This window comes from Euprymna scolopes, chromosome 29 (assembly GCF_053919585.1).
Source record: "Euprymna scolopes isolate OS-2025 chromosome 29, ASM5391958v1, whole genome shotgun sequence".
NCBI classification, from domain to species: Eukaryota; Metazoa; Mollusca; class Cephalopoda; order Sepiida; family Sepiolidae; genus Euprymna; species Euprymna scolopes.
The window spans coordinates 49339838-49360725 of NC_136510.1; the positions used below are offsets into that span (position 1 = coordinate 49339838).

Consider the following 20888-nt stretch of genomic DNA (forward strand, 5'->3'; position numbering starts at 1 on the left):
GTATAAAAGTGGTGCAAAACTGTTCTGTTCGGAGGAATTCATTTTACCCTTCCTAGGACGAGTATTCTTCTACTGAATAGCAATAATGTGACAGAAACGCTAAACCACAAAAAATACAGCTGAAAAAAAAAAATCAATAAATATTTTTCTGGTGATAAATAAACATAAAATTGTCTTGATAAATAAATATATCCCTATTTAATTTATAACACATATTCGAATGTTATTCATGAATAAACTATTTGATTGAGATTTTAAGTATATATTTATATTTGACTTGGCGTGTTTTATTATTTGTCTTTTTTGTTCAATTGTTCAGCGTTAATTTTATTAAATCGTTCGTTGTCTGGTTGACCTGACCGTATAAAAAGCGCATTTCTCTTTTAAGTTTATTTTATGTTTGTTAATTTTGAACATTTGTGTGTGTGTTTGTGTGTGTGTGTGTGTGTTTAAACAAAAGAATAATTTTGAAAAAAAAACAAAACAAAATAACAAAACAAAGAAAGGAAATCCGTATTTAGTGCATATTTAATATTTTAAATATTTATATATTGGTTTTATTAAGTTGTTTGTTTCAAGAAGATAAGATTTGCAATATAAAAGGGCCTGGAAAGGAGGGATCGTTTTATCGCGAGTTTATATGCGAAACTGATTCCTCACTCTAAATTCTAAAGTAAATTTTTTATCATTTTTTTCGTCAACTTTTCAGGATGTTCATACGTAATCGCCTTAAAAAGTAGAATGCCATTGGTGTGGTTTAGCTTAGGGTGTTAATCTACAATAAAAAGTTTTTGAAAACGGTCGAACAATATGTTAATAAAATCTACATTTATTTTTAAAGTTTATATAAATATATATATATATATATATATATATATATATATATATATATATATATATATATATATAATGCATAATAATATAACATTTTAATTTGTTACATAAAAGCTGAAACTCTGAAATGTTATGTCTAAGTTTTTTTTACAAACAATTACTTTGTTTTTGTTTGTAAAAAGGAAGTTCTTTAAGTTTACCACTACTACTGCTACTTCTACTACTCCTATTACTACGGAGAGGGGGCGCTAATAATGCTATTTTATATAGTAAAAGAAGGTTATATATAAATTATCTATTTAAACTTTATGAACTAAGAATTTTCCTGGGGTTGTTTAATTCATACAAGAAACTAAGATGAAAACATTTAATTATAAACAAAGTTAAAGTAGGTCAAAATCCTTTATAAAAACTGTCTGCCATTTTAAGGTTTGTTGTTGTTGGTTTAATGTTTCAGACCAACTCACAACTAAGTGTTATAAGTATTTAAGTTTTGTTTATTTGTATATTGATCATATTTAGCTATTTTTCATTTAGAGTTATGTGAGTAATATATAAAATAATCAAAAGTATCTAAAAGTATATTTTGTGTGTGTGTTATTGTTTGTGTTCTTCTGTGTCTACGTGATCAGTCGCACATCTGGCAAAGTTAGGCAGGCTTATTATTGGATATTATTGATTAAAAAAGCAGCAAACAAAAATAATAAACAATATTGTTATGCAAAAATAGAAAGGCATATTTTTGTGAAGAGTTTCATTTCTAAATAATAAATAAACGCACTTACTGATATAGCAAAATATTTTTTAACAGATGATTTAAGTCTAAAAAACTTAAATTCTTGTGTAAGTTATCATACTTCTGCAGTTTACCTACCGTGCTGAAATAATAACGTTATTATTAAAAAAAAAAAAAAAAAATTCTGAACATGAACTATTCTGCATTTTCACCTAATAATTTAAGAAAAAAAAATATACAGTAAAAATTGAATTGAACTTAGAAATTCTATCTAAAAACAACACGATCCCTATTCTGCGTAAAATACCTAAATTATTTAGAATGAAATTTGTTGATAAACATTTTATGGAAACATATGTTTAGAATTTCCCCCCATAAAACTGAAGCGTTAAAAAACAGACAAAAATCAAAAGAAAAGGATTTTCTCGATGGGTTAATATTACTTTATGATTAACGAAACAAAAGCTTGGTAAAAAAATACTTGGTAAATAGTCTAACACATTATTTTAATGGCGTTTTTCTTTGTCAGAAAATACAGATAAAGAATGAATAATACAAAAATAATATACTTAAATAACTGCTCAAAGTTAAAAAATTTGTAAACATTAAACATTTGCTTGTTTTTAGCAAATATCTAAAAATTAAAATATTTTTATTTAAAAACTTTTAAGCCCTCCACCAACAAAACCCTTTTTAATATCTTAAAATATGTTTATTTTGTTATTTTTTTTAAATTCTCAACGAAATAAATTCAGACGCTTTATTTTTCCAGAAAACAATGTAACTTAAAGTTTTTAAGTTAAAGTTAGTTTTTAATAAATATAACTAATCTTTGATGCTCATGCAGAAATACGGACCGTGTTAATTTTAGATAGGATTTTCAAGTTAAATTCAGTTTTTACTGTATCTTTTGTTTATTAAATTGTTAGGTGAAAGTACAAAATAGTTCTAAAAAAACTCCATGTTAAGAATGGTTTCCTAAATCGTTATTATTTCAGCACGGTCCGTATTCTGCATAATTACCCTAATTTTAATTTTATGTTTGTTTTATTGTTTTAACTTTTCATCATAGCTGTTTAAGAAAAAAACTTATAGCTCTTTTGTTACTCAACTTTTCAAACTTTCTCAAAAATAATTATAATGTTCTTTTAACATAACATTTAATAAGCAAATGGTATTTTTAATCAACAATGGTGATATAAAATCAGCATACAATTTGACAAAAAAGAAGTTTGTTTTGTTGTTAAAATACGTAAATAAAAAAAACTTCAAAAACATTAATTATAGAATTTCTTTTTCAGAAAAGAACAAAGCTTTCTATATAAAGAAATAAAATAATCATCAGACTTCGCTTTTTGTTAATTATCGTTTGAATGTTAAATTTCTAAAAACTCAGGACAACGATGAATAATATTTTTATTTTTAGTCTTGTGTTATTGAAACTAGTTTTGTTTTGGGTTTGTTTTTGTTATCGGATTAACCTAGATCTGATTCTTACTTTGAATTTACCTTTTAATTTATTTTAGAAAAAAAAAAGTCGAAATAACGAGAGAAAAAATACTTTTCAAGAGAATACATTTGAAAATTAATAACTTTTTGTTGTTATACTTAAAAAAAAAAACCCGTATCCAATATTAATAAACATCACATCACGCAAAACGAGACCAAAACAATGGTAAACATGGCTGCTATAACATAATATAAAAGGGCCGGAAAATGTGTCATCTAATTATATGCATATAATACCATATATGGAAGTGAGCCACCAAACACACATTTTGATTGGACAACTTTACGGACGTCACGTGCTCTCTGACGTCACATTTGTATTATATGCACAACGCGTCGCTCTATTTTCCTCCTTCGCATTCGTAGTCTGTCTCTTACCAGCTGAGCATGTTAGAGCAGTCGCTCAAACAAAGAACGGCCTTTGCGAGTTAAATTAATTTCAGAAAAAAAAAAAAAAAAAAAAAGGAAACTTCACTAGTGAAACTATATTCACTTCACAGTTGTTACTTTATCTACATTTAAAAAAAAAACTTTTCTTTTTTTGGGAGTCCACTCCCTTTTTCCCGTCACTATTCACAACTACTAAGAGTTTATTTACGTATCGGATTACAGCTCTTCATGTTGTGTTGTTTTTTTTCTTCTAGACAAAAAGAGCATAATGATGAACGAAGTAACGAGCGCTGTTAATTTTCTCTCGAGTATTTTAAAAACAAACTCTGAGAAAACTAACCTCTTTAAGGAGTATTTACAAACTTTGCTGGTAAATCACTACCAAGACCACTGGTTTCCAGACAAGCCCAATAAAGGCAGTGGATATCGGTGTCTGCGAATGAACCACAAAATGGATCCCCTTATCAAATTAGCTGGCGAAAACTGCGGATTTACAGAGGAGGAGATAGCTACTATATTTCCTCGGGAACTGACCGTCTGGATCGACCCCCACGATGTATCCTATCGCATTGGGGAAAATGGAAGCATAGGGATTATATACAGTAATTCACCAGACCAGTGTTCGAACTTACCAACCACAACACAAGTCTCTTCACCCTCGGAATCTAAAGGTGCTGGCTTGCTTTCTTCCTGCAAAGGACAACTCTTGAATTCCCTACCAATTCCTGGAGATTCTATGAAACGTTTGGCTACTTGTGTCTTTAGTTAAAACAAAGGGGAAAAACTTTACAACCTGCTTAAATAACTCATTTACCATTTTCATTTGTATATATAAATATAAAGAAGAAATATCGGGTACCTCCGTTTTTCATATCATTCTATTCATAAAAGCCCAAATTCCAACCGGAGAAATTGGATGAAAGTTTTATAAGAAAAATACCTTGAAAAGAAACTTTAATTTATGGCGAGTCGAGTCAGCATTATAACTTGCCACACAAAAAAAAAAATACTTTCGTAACATCGAAAACATTACCTCTGTTATTCCTTCAGGTCATTTTTTTCTAAAGTTTTTATTTTTATTTTTTAAAATGCAAGTGAAGTCTTTCAATTTCATGAATCAATCGTCCAGATCTCTTGAGTGGTCGTAGTTCAACGCCAGGTACAGGAACTGTACAAAATTTATGGAGAAAAAATATAATAAAATTTTTTTAATGAATTGGAAAGCTGCTTTTTTTTTTTTTCTTTTCTTTAAGGATATTTCAGATGTTTTTGTTATGGCGTTTTTCTGCGCACTTCCGTTTCTGCGCAATTGTCTTTGTATTTACCAAAATGGCGACTATTACGCACTTCCGGTTGTGCGCGGTAGTCTTTGTTTTTATTTTGATTTAGAAAAACATTCTTTCACCCCATCTCTTTTTCTATAAAGACCCCCAGTCATGTCTTTGAAAATATAACTTATTTTAAAATGTCACCACCTCGCGTTTACAAATTTTTTGTGCGGAGCTATCGGCTGCAAAATAATTGTTCGTTTGCTTATTTAAAAATACAATTTGACAAATGAACTCGCTAAGTTCACACAAGCCTTTGTAAACATGGTGTAGAAACAAATATATACATTCACACTAATTCCAGTCCAAACGGTTTTACTTTTCTAATTTATCAATCTGTTAGCGAGACCCGTTTGAAAAACAATTGTTCGTGCTTGTGCAGTTTAAGGACCTTTTAATAGAACTAAGTTTTTACGTCATCTCTTTATTTTGAAAGTACAGAATGAAAGTCCCCTCTTAATGGCTTTATAAATACTATTTCAGTATGGTCCGTAATCGGCAAGGATTTCATGTTTATCTACAAATAACGTCATAAAGAATGAACGGTAGCAACCTTTTTTTTTTTTTTTTTTTTTTTTTTTTTTTTTATCGACTTTCAAGAATTTAATCTAAAATTAAAATTTAAACTGAAACTGGAAAACTAAAATCTGGTATTTCTAACCGTGCTATTTTAAAATAGTATTTTCAAGTTACGATCTTTGTAAAAGAAAGTTACAACCCCCCCCCATGTTAATTGCTTTTTAAATTTTATTTCAGCACAATGTAAGTACATAACGAATCCTTTCAATATTTTAAGGATAATCGTATAAAGCTGGTTTGAAACGCTATAAAATGTCTTTGAAAATGAACTTTCTTGTCAATGTTTGAAATATTTTTTAGCTTTGTACGGGCATAAAATATGCTTAAACATTTTGTATAGATTTCGTATATATTAGTGATTTAAAAGTACAAGGTGCCATCAGCTAGAATCTAAACTGAAACTAGCATTCAAAGCTGGTGACGCTAACACTATACCAACGTGACAATTTAAATTCTCTACTCACTTTATTCCTATAAAAATTACAAGATAAGACTTAAACTTGAATGTTTTAACCATTAGTGGCCCCTTTTCTTAATCACATTACAAATTAACACTTTGTCGATAATTCTCATTTTAGGAAAGACTACAAATTAATTTCCAAAATAACTCGGAGATGAGAATTTGATTGCGGTGATATTTAAATTCTATAGTACCATACCTTAATTTAAAACGTTCTAAAAATTCTTTAGTTCCTAAAGCAAGTTCTTTGTAAATAGTCATTAGCCGATTTCATTTTAGTGTAAAATCTTGTGATCCGCGCTATTTAAATCGTATTTCCAAGTTTTATGTTTATTCAATTGTAAGGTTGAAGTATAGAATAGGTACAAAACACCCTCCCCTCCCCATGTTAAGGAGTAATTCTTAAATAACGTTATTTACGCCCGGATCACTCTGCACTAGTACCAAAATCTTTAAAATGCAAATTTTGACTCTTAAATTCTGCTACTTATGCAGAATACGGACCGTACTATGTATATATGATTTTAAAGTTAAATTTATTACGGTATCTTAACCTGTTAGGTGAAAGTACAAATTTTTTACACCCACTCTGTTAACTATGGGTTTCTAACTGACGTTAATTCAGTACGTCCGTATTCTGCATAATTACCAACATTAATTGAACCCAAATTAAACTGAAATTGAAGAAAAAAAATATCCAAAAGTCTTCCTATACATTTCTTAGAAGGAATCTGCCACGTACGTTAAAATAAAAGGGGGAAAAATGCAATTATTTAGATTTCGTGCAACCTTTTTAGGTAACTTTAATATTGGAACTAGTTTTGCATATTTAAACTAGATGTTGAGTGATGGTAAATTCTATTTTACATCTCCTAAGCTAATTTATTTTTAGAAATTGTCGCTAAATAAGGTTACTGTGCCAATGCGTTAGTCATCAACTTAAACAAAAGCGATGGATTATTTTTCAATTTCATTGAAAATTGCAATTCAATAATCCCTCATAATCTTTTCCTGGTTAAACTTCAAATGAACATAATCTTTCCACATTTTTTAACGCTTTGCTTAATTATAGGCAAATTAAAACTAAGCCGTATCTTAATATAAAGTGGCAGAAACAATTGAATAAAATTTGTAAATATATCGTATCCCTAAACAAAATCTGAAAAATTGTATTTTTTTTTTTTACTTGTACGAGGAATAAAGTTGGTGCTTAGTGCACTTATTGATCCGTACTGAAATGTTATTTAGAAAGCCATTCTTAACATGGGAGTGTTTTGTAACTATTCTATACTCTAGCCTTGCAATTTAATAAAAACAAAACTTTAAAATACTATTAAAAAATAGCACTGATCAATAAGTGCATTTAGCACCATAAAGTTAAAATTGTTTTTATATAAATCTGAAAAGTATGAAATGTGTAAACCTGCTAGAATGGCAATTATCTATAAAGGTGTATTTTTACACTTTAAGTGTTTCCTTCAAATTACATGCGTAATGCGACTCGATTTGAACTTAAAATGGTTCCCGTGTAATTGTGTGTGTGTGTGTGTGTGTGTGTGTATAAACACACACACACAGTAAAACAATTTTTTTTATCGCTTTTTATTTATTTATTTTTTTAAAACTATCTCTTACATCATTCGAAATCTCGAATTTATGTAAATTGAATGACGTTAAAAAGCTTTCATTCTTTATGACTTCATCCATTTTCAAGTATAACAAATTACGTTTGTTAAAGCTTAGGATATTTTTTATTCATACTGGTTTAATGAACATTAAAATCGTTTGGACGCATTTTCCGCAAGTTTTACTATTTTTATATTAAGTCGATTCAATGATTTTAGTAATAAATTTCCAATTTCTTTTTTATGCACTTGTTACCGTGCTAAATTTTTTATAAAGCCCTTAAATGGATAAGGAGTTTTGTAACTATCCTGTACTTTCACCTAACAATTTAGATATCGTAAAACTAATGTAACTTGAATACGATTTTTTTAAATAGCACGGTAACATAAGTGCATAAGCACCGAACAAAAAAATGGTTTAAAACTTGTGGAAGTTGCGTTCACTGTTTTCTTTTAAAGGAACTTTCGACGGTAAGTAATGGAAATAATTTTGATTTAAATTTCATCTTTTAAAATGAAAATTGAACGCATTTAAACTGTCGAATTACTTATGGCTTTAAAATTCCTAGTAAAATTTCATTAAATGAAAACTTTTGTAATCTATTCACATCTAATTTTAGATTAAACAAAACTAGTTTATAATTCGATGAAATTAAAAAAATTTAATCAACGACAGATTGTTCCCGTGTTCTAAGATGAATTGATAATTTGTAATTTCGTATTTGCTTAATTCGGATTAGTTCGCATCTTGAGTGTTAATCGCACAACGTTCCGGTCGATGTCATCTCCGACCTTCTTTAGATGTATCTTGTCGAATGAAGGTTCACGAGTTCGACAAAATACATCTGAAGATCGGAGATTACCGAAACGTTGTGCGTATAACACTTGCGAAAGGACAGTTCGAATAATACGAACCTAACTTAATTTAATTTTTAAAATTCTATTCAAGGGAAGGCACAGAATTAAGACGAGAGTATTTGAAATCTTATGTCCCATATGGTTTTAAAGTTTACTAAAAGAAAATGTTAATTTGTTTACCGGATGGTGTACCTATTACCCAAAAGGATCCTTTTAAAAAGTATGAAGAAATCGGACACCCAAATACTTTCAACTAATTTAAACTTAGTAATTGAATTATGTTCGCCTTAAATAGTCTTACAAGTATTGACATTTGCTTATTTGGCGGACGTTGTCGAGTGCCCCCCTAAATTCCACAATTTTTACTTTTTTTCCTGTTAATATCATCGATTACAGACTTTAAGTTTCAGATTATAAAAAGTCATTACTTTCCTCGTGGGGGTTCAGTTTTCAATTGTAACGTTGTACTACTAAACTGAACACTAAATTTGTGACCACACTGATAAAAAAAACCCTGGCAACTCTTTGTGACAGGAAGGTAGGGGTTAGAACGGAGGGGTTTAAAATACCCCCTCCTTCCTTCGTCTCTCTCTCTCTCATCTATATATCTATATATTCATCGTGGTCACAAATTTCGTGTTCAATTTAGTACGTTATAATTGAAAACGTAAGCCCCACGTGAAGTTACGAAATTTTTTTTTTTGTCTTTTTATAATCTAAGTCTGTAATCGATGATTATTAACAGGAAAAAGTGGTATTTAGAGGACACTCTCGACAACGTCCGCCGTTTATTTTTGTTTGTAGTTTAAATTTCGTTAAAATAACTTGGTATTTGCTCCGAACGAACAACCCTTTATAATTTGGGTGTCACGACTACCAAATTGAGGATACAAAGCTAAAAAGAATGAATTTTATTTTTAATTGTATATAACTTGATTTTATTTAAATACATTGGTACTGTAATACAAACAAAAAATTAAGGACTGAGGTGAGGTGGTAAATAACTTTCTATTATATCTAAATTATAATGAACTGAAACTAGCTCTGTATGTTTGTTCGTTTAGTATACTTAGGATATTGACCCCTTATACAGATTATTGCACGCAGTAATTTAACTTTTCCTTATAGATCATAAAACCTCTACTGATTTAAATCCTCATTAAGTTACATCAAAGTACTTTACTTTGATGTAACTTAATTATGCTAAGTTACGTAAATTATTTTGGTGCTTTTGCGAACCGGATTTCTGTGTTCGGCCTCGCCCGGCAGCGGACGTAGTAAACCGTCGGAATATGCCGAACACTGATCAAATTTAAAGGACGTAGTAAACCGTCGGAATATGCCGAACACTGATCAAATTTAAAAACGCTATGAAATAAAAATGAGTATTTACTACACACATTCGAAAAAGTTGTGAAAGAACAAATATATAACGAATGTTATCAAAGGTAAGATAAGTTACTTTTCTACCCAACTGGATAATTTTTTTAGTGTTTTTATTAAATGTAACATGTTTAGTCAGCTCGCAAAATATACAATGTTTACCTATGTATTGGAAAATTAACAATGGCGCCGGCGCCGGACTCTGAATACGGTAAGTTTGGGAAAATTAGTTAAAACTAAAAACTATACAATACTGTTAAAAAATCGCTCAATGTTACCGTGGAATAGACCGACATATATTCGGTGGGTTTTTAACAGTATTTTGTACGTTTTTTTTTTTTTTTTCATTTTACCAAACTTACTATGTTCAACAGTCCGGCCGGCGCCATTTTTAATTTTCCACTACATCGGTGAACACTGAGTAAATGTTACTTTAAATAAAAACACTAAAAAAATTATCCAGTTAGGTAGAAAAGTAACTTGTTGCCTTTGGTAACTTTTATTATTTATTTATTTTTTTTTTTTTGACAACTTTTTCAAATCTGTTACAAACCCCAAAATGACACTTATCGGATACTAATTCCCCCCTCCTCCCAAAAAAGGTAAAAATATATAACCTACCGTAGATTTAATGAATCATTTTTATTGTCTTGTATTATTGTTTTTAAGGTTGGACGGATTAAATTTGTGCGTGATTATAAACTAATTTCTAATTTATTAAAAATCGCCTACTTATATGACTGATCAACTTGATCAGCACCACTCAGCATATTCTGATGTTTTACGTCAGCAGCAAGTCGAGCCAGCGTTTACGGGAATCCGTGCAAAAGTACCATTATTATTATTTATATATATATATATACATATACATTGAGGTCACACAGTTCATCTCCGGTTACAATTTATTTATTAATCTGTAAAGATTGCCAGTCAAAATGTAAGACAATCCCAAATTAATTAGTTGCTTTCCGCTCGTTATTAGTTTTTTTTTGTTTTTTTTTCTTTTCTTCTTTCTCTCTGTCTCTCTTGGCTACGGGTTAAAAATAGTTTTACTGAGCTAATATTCCCTTTTGCTCACAATATTCCAATATTTTTATTCTTTTATTAGAAATAGCAGAAAATAGAGACTGGTGAAATATGGTACAGGAAAGGTAATAAACAAACTTACTAAAAGACAAATTAATTCCATATTAAAGCTAATTTAGAACTAATTTTTTTCCTCTAGTACAACGCGATGCCGAAATCAGAATAATTTAAAAGTATTTTTGGTGCTTGTGCATCTGTTCGCCGCGCTATTTTTTTTTTTTTTTTTTTTAATTTTTTTATAGTTTTTTTTTTTTTTTTTTTTTTTTTTTTTTTTTTTTTTCTCCAAGTTAAATTCAACTTTTACGATATTTTTGTGCATTAAATTGTCGGGTGAAAGTAAAAACACGCGTCTAGCTGATACCACTGTCAGTAATTTTCCCGCCCCCTTATCTGTGCTTAAAATCAAAATGTAGATTCCATGAACAAAGATTCTTTCTTAGAAGTGCACGCCTGTGGAACTCTTCCATTTGCCTGTTTCCCACCTGAATACAAATTGGATGTCTTCAAGTCCAACATAAACAAATTCCTGATGAATCGCCCCCTCCCCCCTAAGACACTTTATCAAATCTCCAATATTAACAATTACTACGATACTATCCCATTGATTACTGTATACGCAATAACCCTTATCCCCGAATGGCTTCTGGGCCTTGATAAGTGGTGACCTTCATGTAATAACCCCCCCCCCAAAAAAAAACACCTTCCCCTCTCTGTTAAGAATGGTTTTCTAAATAAGAATGTTATTTCAGCACAATAACATAAATGCACAAGTAGTGGATTTTCTATGATTACTAATATATATTATTACTACGATAATTTTTAAATTCCGACAGATATTAGTGTTTCATCCTTTTGGAAATCATCAGTGCAGAGTCAGAGAGTCATGATTACAGCTGGTCGGGAGATTCGAACCCGGCCACAAAGCCATCTCTGACTCCATTAGCAAGGAACAAACCACAGACCCAACGTTAACTTTGAGAAATACAGTTGAAATTTAAACATTTATTATTAAATGTTGTGAGGTCCATCCAGTCTTTAGGGAAAAACAATTCTTGCTGCCTTAGTATAATAATCAATATAGATAAACACCCGGAAGATGGGGGGGACACTGATTAAGTGGTTAATGATGCAGACCAAAAACATGGGTGCCCTGAGTTCGAATCCAGTTCATTACACAGAAACATTTATCAAACCCACATTTGACTTTGTGTCAAACCTTCTGGAAAGGAAGTAAATAAAAATGAATAAGCACCCGGATAGTAAATTTCTGCATATTCATCTCTTTATGGTCTAATCACATTTCTGTCATCCTTACTTCGTTTATGACTTTGTAGGTAGTTGTGTGTGTGTCTTTTTTTTTTTTTTTTTTTTTTTTTTTTTTTTATAGCACATCTGCAAATCTGTATAACCTATAGTAGATAGACGAATACCGTCTTTTCATTTCCTGTTGACTATGTGCAGAATTGCATCTGTGCTTCCACCAGGTTATATGTACACTTTGTCACTCCTCCATTGCTGTACTGTGTGTGTGTGTATATATATATATATATGTGTATATATATATATATGTATATATATATATATATATATACACACACACCAGGTTAAAGGTATTCAGGAGATAAAACCCATAAATTAAAACAAGGTTAAGAGTGCTCAATAAAAAAGAGCCAAATATATTATTTTTATTTATATAGACAAGTATTACATATTTGCTACACTAAACCTGCTAATATTTCGGAGCCGATTGGTATATTAAAAAACCAACTGTACCTCATCAGGCGAGAGAAGTTAGAGATAAATTTTATTTCTCTCCCCTGATGAGGAACAGTTAGTTCTTTTTAATATACCAATCTGCTCCGAAACATTAGCATATTTAGTGTAGCGAGTATGTAATACTTGTCTATATAAATAAAAATAATTATATATATTTAGTATGTTTGGATAACAGAATTGCAGAGAAACATCTGTACATCATTGGATTCTATTGACAAATGCATGTGCGACTTGATTACCACTCTGAGCCTCCATGATTATAAGCATGTGACATTAATTTAAACTAATTATGCTAATTATTTAAACTACAAATTTTACCATGGGTTGTATGAAAAGTATTAATTATATAAAACTAAAAAAGGATTTTGGATCATTTATTTATTCAACACAGTCCTGTAGTACATGATGCTTAAAACTTTTCATACATCCCTCATATATCAGGCTTATTGCCATGGTTCTAACTCAGGACCATCATCTTATCTTAGTTTTGAAATTAGTGATCCTTTTAGACAATCATCCCAAACTAACAAGTTCTGTAAGCTCAAAGCAAATTTGTTTTAAGGCACTAGTAATTCATCTTTTGCTTTTGTCTGTTCCAGACATTTTTCTTAAGAACTGGATGTAGTTGTCAAAGGCCTTTTGGTCCACTTATTTGGAATACCTAATTGCAGTTGTCTTTCTTGGGGAACATTCAGGAAGCTGTTGTCAATTCTTACATCTAGGAGTATTTCTTTCAAGCTTGCATGGCAGTGAGATAACGACCCCCCCCTCCCTCCTCCAACACATCTGATCTGCAACAACTTTTGTCTAATGATTACACCATAATTAGGTGAATGTGCAAATGCGAAAAGGTTCCTTCAATTGCGCTTCATCAGAAATTTCATGAAATTATGGATGCTTAACATGCTTGAGGTTTTGATTATTTAGGCCATATACAGCCTCCTCTTGCATGAATTAAATAACATGCCTGACTAGACCAAAGAAGACTTGGCTTGAATGTGTTAAGAAACGATTTGACTGCCTTCAACTCTTTGGATTAAGTGTCAGATGTTACTCACCCCAGAGTCTAGGATACTTGCAGCATCTTAAATATCCAAACTGGATGATACTGATATTTAAACAGCTCACAAGGGCTTATCATCAACCTGGGAAATATGCTAAGTGTAATTCGGGATGAAACGACCAACAGCTCACAAAATCAATCAATAAATTGAAAACTAAAATATTCTGAGAAAGTCTGCATTGATTAAAACATAGAATTTTCTCTCTCTCTCTATCTGTCTCTCTCTCTCTCTATATATATATATCTTGGAAGTTTTTTAATCTGTGAAACTATATTAAAAAAAGAAAAAAAACTTTTAATCCCAAGTCCTTTTTTCTCAACTATTTTGCTTGTAAGTCAATTAATCTCTTGCAATCACTCGATTAATTTGCTTCCAAGAATTTGAACTAGTTCTAATATTTTAGGGATCATCAGTTGTTTACCATGTAAAACTGTTTTGAGAATTTATATATGAAAATATATTTAAGGCAATTAAGCTACACAGAGGATTCCATGTTTCATCCCTGTAGGGAATCGTCAGGCTAAAACTCATGGACTTTGTGTGATCTTTTTTATATTCATTCATTATTATTTCAAAGTTTTATGTATGGACGAATTTTTATATCTACTTTTTCCATGGAATATAAATATCATGTACTTTGAATGTTGTCTGAGTAATATTTATATGTTCTAGATATTAATATCATGTACTTTGAATGTTGTCTGAGTAATATTTATATGTTCTAGATATAAATATCATGTACTTTGAATGTTGTCTGAGTAATATTTATATGTTCTAGACCAATATTTTATGTTCCTAATCTAAATCTATTTTTCTTTTTCAGACTAACGTGTGATGTCTAGTGTGGACATGTTTGAAAATGAAGCATTTGAATATCCTGCATGAAATACAAACAAAAGAACTCTATTATTATTTAATGAATACTTTAGATGACTCTCCTTTGTATTCAACCATGAAGAAAATAGTGTCATGCATAAGCGATCTTGTGATAATGTTCTACCACAGTTCTTTTACAATACCTTTAACTAGGTTCACAATATGGTTATGACTGACTGAAGATTAACCTGAAGCCAAAATAGATGTGGAGATGTCATATCGCAGAGTATAGTTAATTTGGTTGATATTTTTAACACATTGACCTGATTATTCTGTTGCTCAAAAGAGGTCTTATCAAAGGTTCAATGTAATATACGTCAACCGTTATCGACCTTTCAAATTTTATGGGCCACTAAATGTATAATTGCAAATTTGGTAGATTCTTAATGTGATTTTATAAAAAAAATAAGGTGAATATATTTATATAATAATTAGAAAAATTTTATTTTCTTACTATGAAATTCTTGTAAAACATTATACTAGTAAATTGTAATTATACAAAACCATTGAGTAATAAGTATTGCACATAACTTTTGCAAGTCATATGAAATGGCCGGATCATATCACGTTTGTTTACTCGTGTTTATTTTGAGATTACATAAGGTCTTGAACATATATATCATCCATAATCCATTTTCCAACTCATCATTTTTTAATCTAAAGCTTTATAAGAATTGAAATAAAACCTGAATGTTTCTGTGGATCGTCAAAGATTTTGCATGAACCACCAATGTTCAGTTGACCATTGGTTGGCAACCACTGATCTAGATGATTTCTACGGGTAGTTTATAACAATGAATGAGATCTGGATCCACCTCTTTTGATCCCCAGATGAAAAGGCAATCCATAAATTGAAAAAATGTGATTCACCTGTCACTAGTAATTTCGATTAGAAACTTAGCACAGACCAGGTTAGGCATCAGTCTTTTTGGAAACTGAGAATTCTCATAATTCACATTGTGGGCACTGCAAGTGACAATTACACCTCTCTGATCAAAAATGTATGCAAACCAATCAAAGAGGCAGAAATCTGTGCTTTTCATGCACATATACATCAATATTTCCCAGACTAAGATTCTGTCATCCTTGATCTCTTCAGAAGATATGGAGGTGTTAGTGTACTTCTGAGTCATTATTTCATCTGAACAGTGTGATGCACGTCAATTGTTGAGTTAAGACAACTAGGTTCATCTTTATGCACTTCCAACCATCCTTTTAGAGATTTTGGTAGATTTCGATATCTACAAAGGAGTGTGTCTACAAACCTATGATCAAGATGATCCTCCTCAATTGGTTGCAAGGCATGGACAATAAGTGTGATTAATCGACGGGAATGGGAATACTTTGGCAGTGTCCATTTTAACCACATTCTGAATTGTGGAAGGACTGTCTATGTTATGACTGGTATTAAGCACCTTGGCATGAAATTCCTGTTATCTGTGTTTTTACAGTAATACCTTGAATGATTCAAGCATGGATCTCATCATCGAGAGAAGAAATTAATTTGTGTTGTAGCCCTCTCTATCTCTCTGGTTGCATAAGCATATTAGTGGGCATCTAAGGACATGGGTGATTATCATCATTGAGGAATTGGTTGTTCTCTCACATTCACAAGTTGTCTCTTTGGTGGTGTAATCGTTATCTGCAACCTTGTTCAGGACCATCATGCATGACCCATCATAGTTTGGGACGTGGTACTGGCTAGAGAAAGAACTAGCTCAACTTGATCAGGGTGAACACCATTACAAATACAGATGGAATTTTGATACAAAGTCCTGTTACACTAAAACTACACTTTCCAACAAGTTAGCTATTGTGATGGCTGGGTCCTTAATTCTGCATCACGTACCATGTTGACTTACCTGGACCAAATTTGAAATATCACTAATGGGCAAACAGATTAAAAATTGATTCTTGTATCATCTCTACCGTTGAAGTGTTTTAAAAATTATAAGGATAATTATTTTTAATTGAAATGACTCTACATTGTCTAAGTATATTACAGTTGAAGGAGATTGTTCAGTTGAAGTTGGGATCTATTAATCTGATTAAAATTTGAAATATCACTAATGAGCAAACAGATTTAAGAGTGATTCTCCTATCACCTCTACTGTTAAAGTATTTTTGAGTTATAAATATAAAGAATTATTTTTCATTTATATTAAAATGTTAAACCTCATATAGTCTAAGTACATTAAGTTAAAGGAGATTATGTTGAAATCAGGAGTGAAACAGCTTCTGCTAATGTCTGTGAAGACCTTTTTCTGATGCAGAAGTGACTAGTAGATCTTGATGGAAATCATAATGAATATTGAGGCGATTGTTAGCTAAAATGAGATCACTGTATAAACGTTGATGCTCAAGAAAGTAAATGTTAAGCTTCTCAAGTCGGTTTTCATTGGGTAGATCCGGCAATGACTGCACCATTTGAGTAGCCAGTCATTGAACTTTCTCCAAATGCCAGATATCACTTACTAGATATAGAGCAAAGGCTTGGACACCATACTCTGACAAGGCTGACAGAAAATGGGAGATATATTTCGGGAGTGAGTTTGCAGAAAGAACATTGAATGAGAAATAGAGAGCTTTTTGCTTTCTTTGCAGTGTGAATACAATATTAAGATGGCTTAAAGAATGAGTCAACCAGATCAAGATCTTTTCTCTTGTTCATCTTGAGCAGAGTTATGCCACTGCTGAAAAAAGTCAGAAGGAGAGCCCACTGCAATATGGCAGCATTTATCAGCATTGATGTATGTTCCATTCAATGCACCATCTCTAGACATGTTGAAGGGGAGATTTGAGATTGTTAATCTCACTCCTATGGGCTACTCATTATCAGCCGATTTCTTGTATCTAAGAATTTCAATTTCATCTTCTTTTAGTGTTTGGCTTGCAGATGACTTCTCAGACCAATGTGAGTGTAAAATCTGTGTGGGAAGAGAAGGCAAACGGGTTGGCAAGGGAGGGGATGGAGCTGTTCTGCTCGTTTTTCTTGCATGCCTCCTCATCTCCACCAGTTTTCTCCTTTCTGTTTCATATTGTTTGGTACCAAATATAATAGATCAGTACCACAGGTGCCAGTCCTGGGCTTTTGTTTCCCAAGTGTGAATATCAAATCCAGTGTTTTTCAGGGTGGTTTTGGGTTGGTCTTTGTATCGTTGTAGAGAGCAGCCGATGGGTCTTTTTCCTGCTGTTAGTTCTGAGTATAGTGTTTTTTGAGGAAGCTTGTTCTCATCTATTCTAAGGATGTGCCCCAACCAATGGAGCCTGTTCCTCATGATGGTGACCTCAACACTGCAGCTGTTTGCTCTCACAAAAAGACGCTTGTGTTGGATATGTAATCATACCATTTGATGTTCAGTATATCTCAAAGCATTTGCTAGTGGATTTTTTTCTAGTTTATTGAGATCACGCTGGTACTCATACAAAGCATAGGGATAACAATTGCGTGATACACCATCAGTTTAGTTTTTATTGAGATATTTTTAAAGATGTGCTTTATTAGTTTGCTGAATGCTCCATAAGCAAAGCCTATTTGGCTTTAAATTTCATTCTTAATTGAACACTTTTCTGATATATGGAAAATGATCTACTTGCTCAAGAGGAGTGTCATTTATGGGACTATTTATGTATTGTAAGATGATGTTGGGTACTGACTGTACCAGGACCTTCATTTTCCCGATATTAACAGTGAGTTTGAAGCAGTGGTAGACTGCTGTAAAGTTGTTTACAGGATCTCTGGATGCCTTCTTTGGAGTAGCAAATAACTGCGTTTTAGAGCTCTGTGATGTGTTGGAAGTTCACAAGGCTTTGGGATTTTAATCTGGTAAGTTTGAAGAGTCTTCCATCATAACGGTACCTGATATCCACCCCCGGGTTGTCTGGGGGAAGTTCATAGCAACATTGCAGCAAAATATAAGGAAAAAATAGAAGGTGCAAGGACACAGTCTTGTTTTAGTCCACAGTTGACTGGAACCCCTTTTGATTCTTTGCCTTGATGCAACACATAACCTGACATGCCATCATGCAGTGCCTGGATGAGTTCTACAAAGTTATTTGGATGGTCAAATTGCTTTTCACATTGCGTTCCTTGGAACCCTATCGAATGCTTTTGTGGGTCATAAATTACAAAAAGAAGTTTCTGTTGTTCACTGCTTTTCTCCTGCAGCTGTCTAGTGCAGAAAATCATGTCTATTGTGCCCTGATGGGCACAGAAATCACACTGAGATTCTGGGAGAACCGACTCAGTGACATGCAGCAAGTGATTCAGTAGTATTTGGGCAAAGATTTTTCCTGTGATGGACAATCCCACGGTAATTGCCACATGATTTTCGATCATCCTTTTTGAAGATGGTTAATATTATTACATCTTTAGATCTTTTGATACTTGACATTCTTTCTCACACTTTAAGGATGAGAGTGAACAGTCTTGCAAATTTTGTCCACCAGAGTGAATAAGCTCGAAAAGGATATTATCTGCTTTCATTTGTTTCATGGTAATCTGGAATTCTAAAAAGGATGGTGGTGCATTCATCTATAATTCTACTGGGTACTGTGAGACCATTCAGAGAAAATCTTCATCTGCAGTAGATTCTTTATTGAAAAGATGATGAAATGCTCCTTTAATCGACCTAGAATTGATTGTGGATCGTTCAGGATGGTGGCATTATCAGCTGCAAGGAGTGTTCCAATTAAGGACCTGGTAGGGTTGAAAATTTGCTTTTCACCAGGATGGAAATTGTTAAGGTTGTGGGCTTCCGTAAAACCCTCCTCCTCTAAAAACCTTCCTCTAAAGCTTTCATCTGCCACAATTTGTTTTCTAGCTCCCATAATCTTGATTGACACTGTTTTTTACAGTTTCTGAAGATGTTTTTTTTTTGCCAGCTTTGAGGGTCTTGTTCATGTGCACAGCAAGCATTTATCTTTTCTTGAATGAGTAGATTCATTTCAGTACTGCTTTCATCAAACCAGTCTTGATTTTTCTTTTTCTTGAAACTGACTGGAGCTGTGGCTGATTTGTTAATGATCTTACTGATTGATGACCATTCCTCTTCCAGGTTACGAGAATTATCTATATTATCCTTCTACACTGGATGAAAACACTTATTGATTCAGCTTGTCAAAAAATAGGTTGGTTTGTCTTTTTATAGTGAATCAACTCTTTTTGGATTATTTAATGTTGAGGTGTCATTTCAAGGTGATTGTGAATTTTGTCTGGCAGGACAAGGTCAGTCATCAGAAAATACTAGAATGTAAAAGCTTACCATGTATGACGGATCTACAAATACAGAAGCTAAGAAGGAATATTACTGTCATATAAGGAAAGGTGCCATGTAGAGAACTCTTTCTTGCTTTCACAAAATATAAATGACTTTGAAATCTACAACCTCTTTCACACAGAAGATATATTGATAGCTTCTCTATACTGTATCGTTATGTTCATGGTAGGTGTTCAACTTATCTCTAATCCCGGCACCTCCCTCTGAAAAGTATTCACAGCAAGAACTCGCCTAGCTGCAACCACAAATTAACTTTCTTTTCTCCCATTCTGTATCAAAAACAAAATGAAACATCCATGAACAATGTTTCTTTTCTAGAATCTCTTATTTGTGAAAAAAAGTACCACAAGGTTGCCTATCAGCTTTAAGTCTAATGTAAACAAATACTTGTTGAACCGTCTTCTTAGATAATAAATTCCTCTTAAATAGTCTTCTGCTCATCTATTTGATTCCAATCCTCTTACAGTAACGTTCATCGTCCAATTAGAAATCTCTTTAACCTTTAACCTCGAGTGGTCTCTAGGCCTTGATAAGTGGTTAGGACATTTGGAGAGAATGAAACCTGAAATACTAGCAAGGTAACTATTGTATTCTCAACTTCTGAAAAAGATACAGTGAAAAGTAACTTGAAATGAGGAAATATCAGCACCAGCGATTAATAAGACTTTGCAAAAGACAAAACAAAGTGGAAAAATATGATCACGGCTTAATGGTATCTATCATACATGATACATTGTCGATTCGCTAGACTGCATAATATTACATAGTTTGGAGTGTCGTTACTGAGATAAACCCAAGTAATCATTGACCTTAATTACTTCAGTCATTTTTATCTTATTCAAGTTAAAAGCATATTTTATATTGCTGGTTGCTGGTTTCTCATGCATGCATGCGTGTGTGTTGTTTCTCCAAGGACTAAGATCAGCATCCTTTACCTGCAATCAGAAGCCATCTGACATACTCTTTACATTAATTATCATTGAATTAAAAAACCACGATCTTAAAAAATGAATGATTTATTTTCCCATTGATCACCTAGAAGGCTGAAAAGACAAGCATGAAGGAAGAGAGAGAGAGAGAGAGAGAGAGAGAGAGAGAGAGAGGG

At 32.2% G+C, this 20888-nt stretch overlaps 1 protein-coding gene and 1 long non-coding RNA gene across 2 annotated transcripts; one reads left to right on the top strand and one right to left on the bottom strand.

Annotated features, from left to right (window-relative positions):
• Positions 1–1076: 1076 nt before the first annotated feature.
• On the top strand, positions 1077–14914 carry LOC145252646 (uncharacterized). Its single transcript, XR_013863641.1, has 2 exons — positions 1077–7932; positions 14452–14914. It is a non-coding gene; the product is annotated as an uncharacterized LOC145252646 (long non-coding RNA).
• A 3482-nt stretch (positions 14915–18396) lies between these two features.
• LOC145252311 (uncharacterized) lies at positions 18397–18843 on the bottom strand. The gene has a single exon (XM_080111724.1). It carries the CDS (start codon positions 18841–18843, stop codon positions 18397–18399), a length of 447 nt encoding a protein of 148 aa, XP_079967850.1.
• Between the last annotated feature and the right edge of the window lie 2045 nt (positions 18844–20888).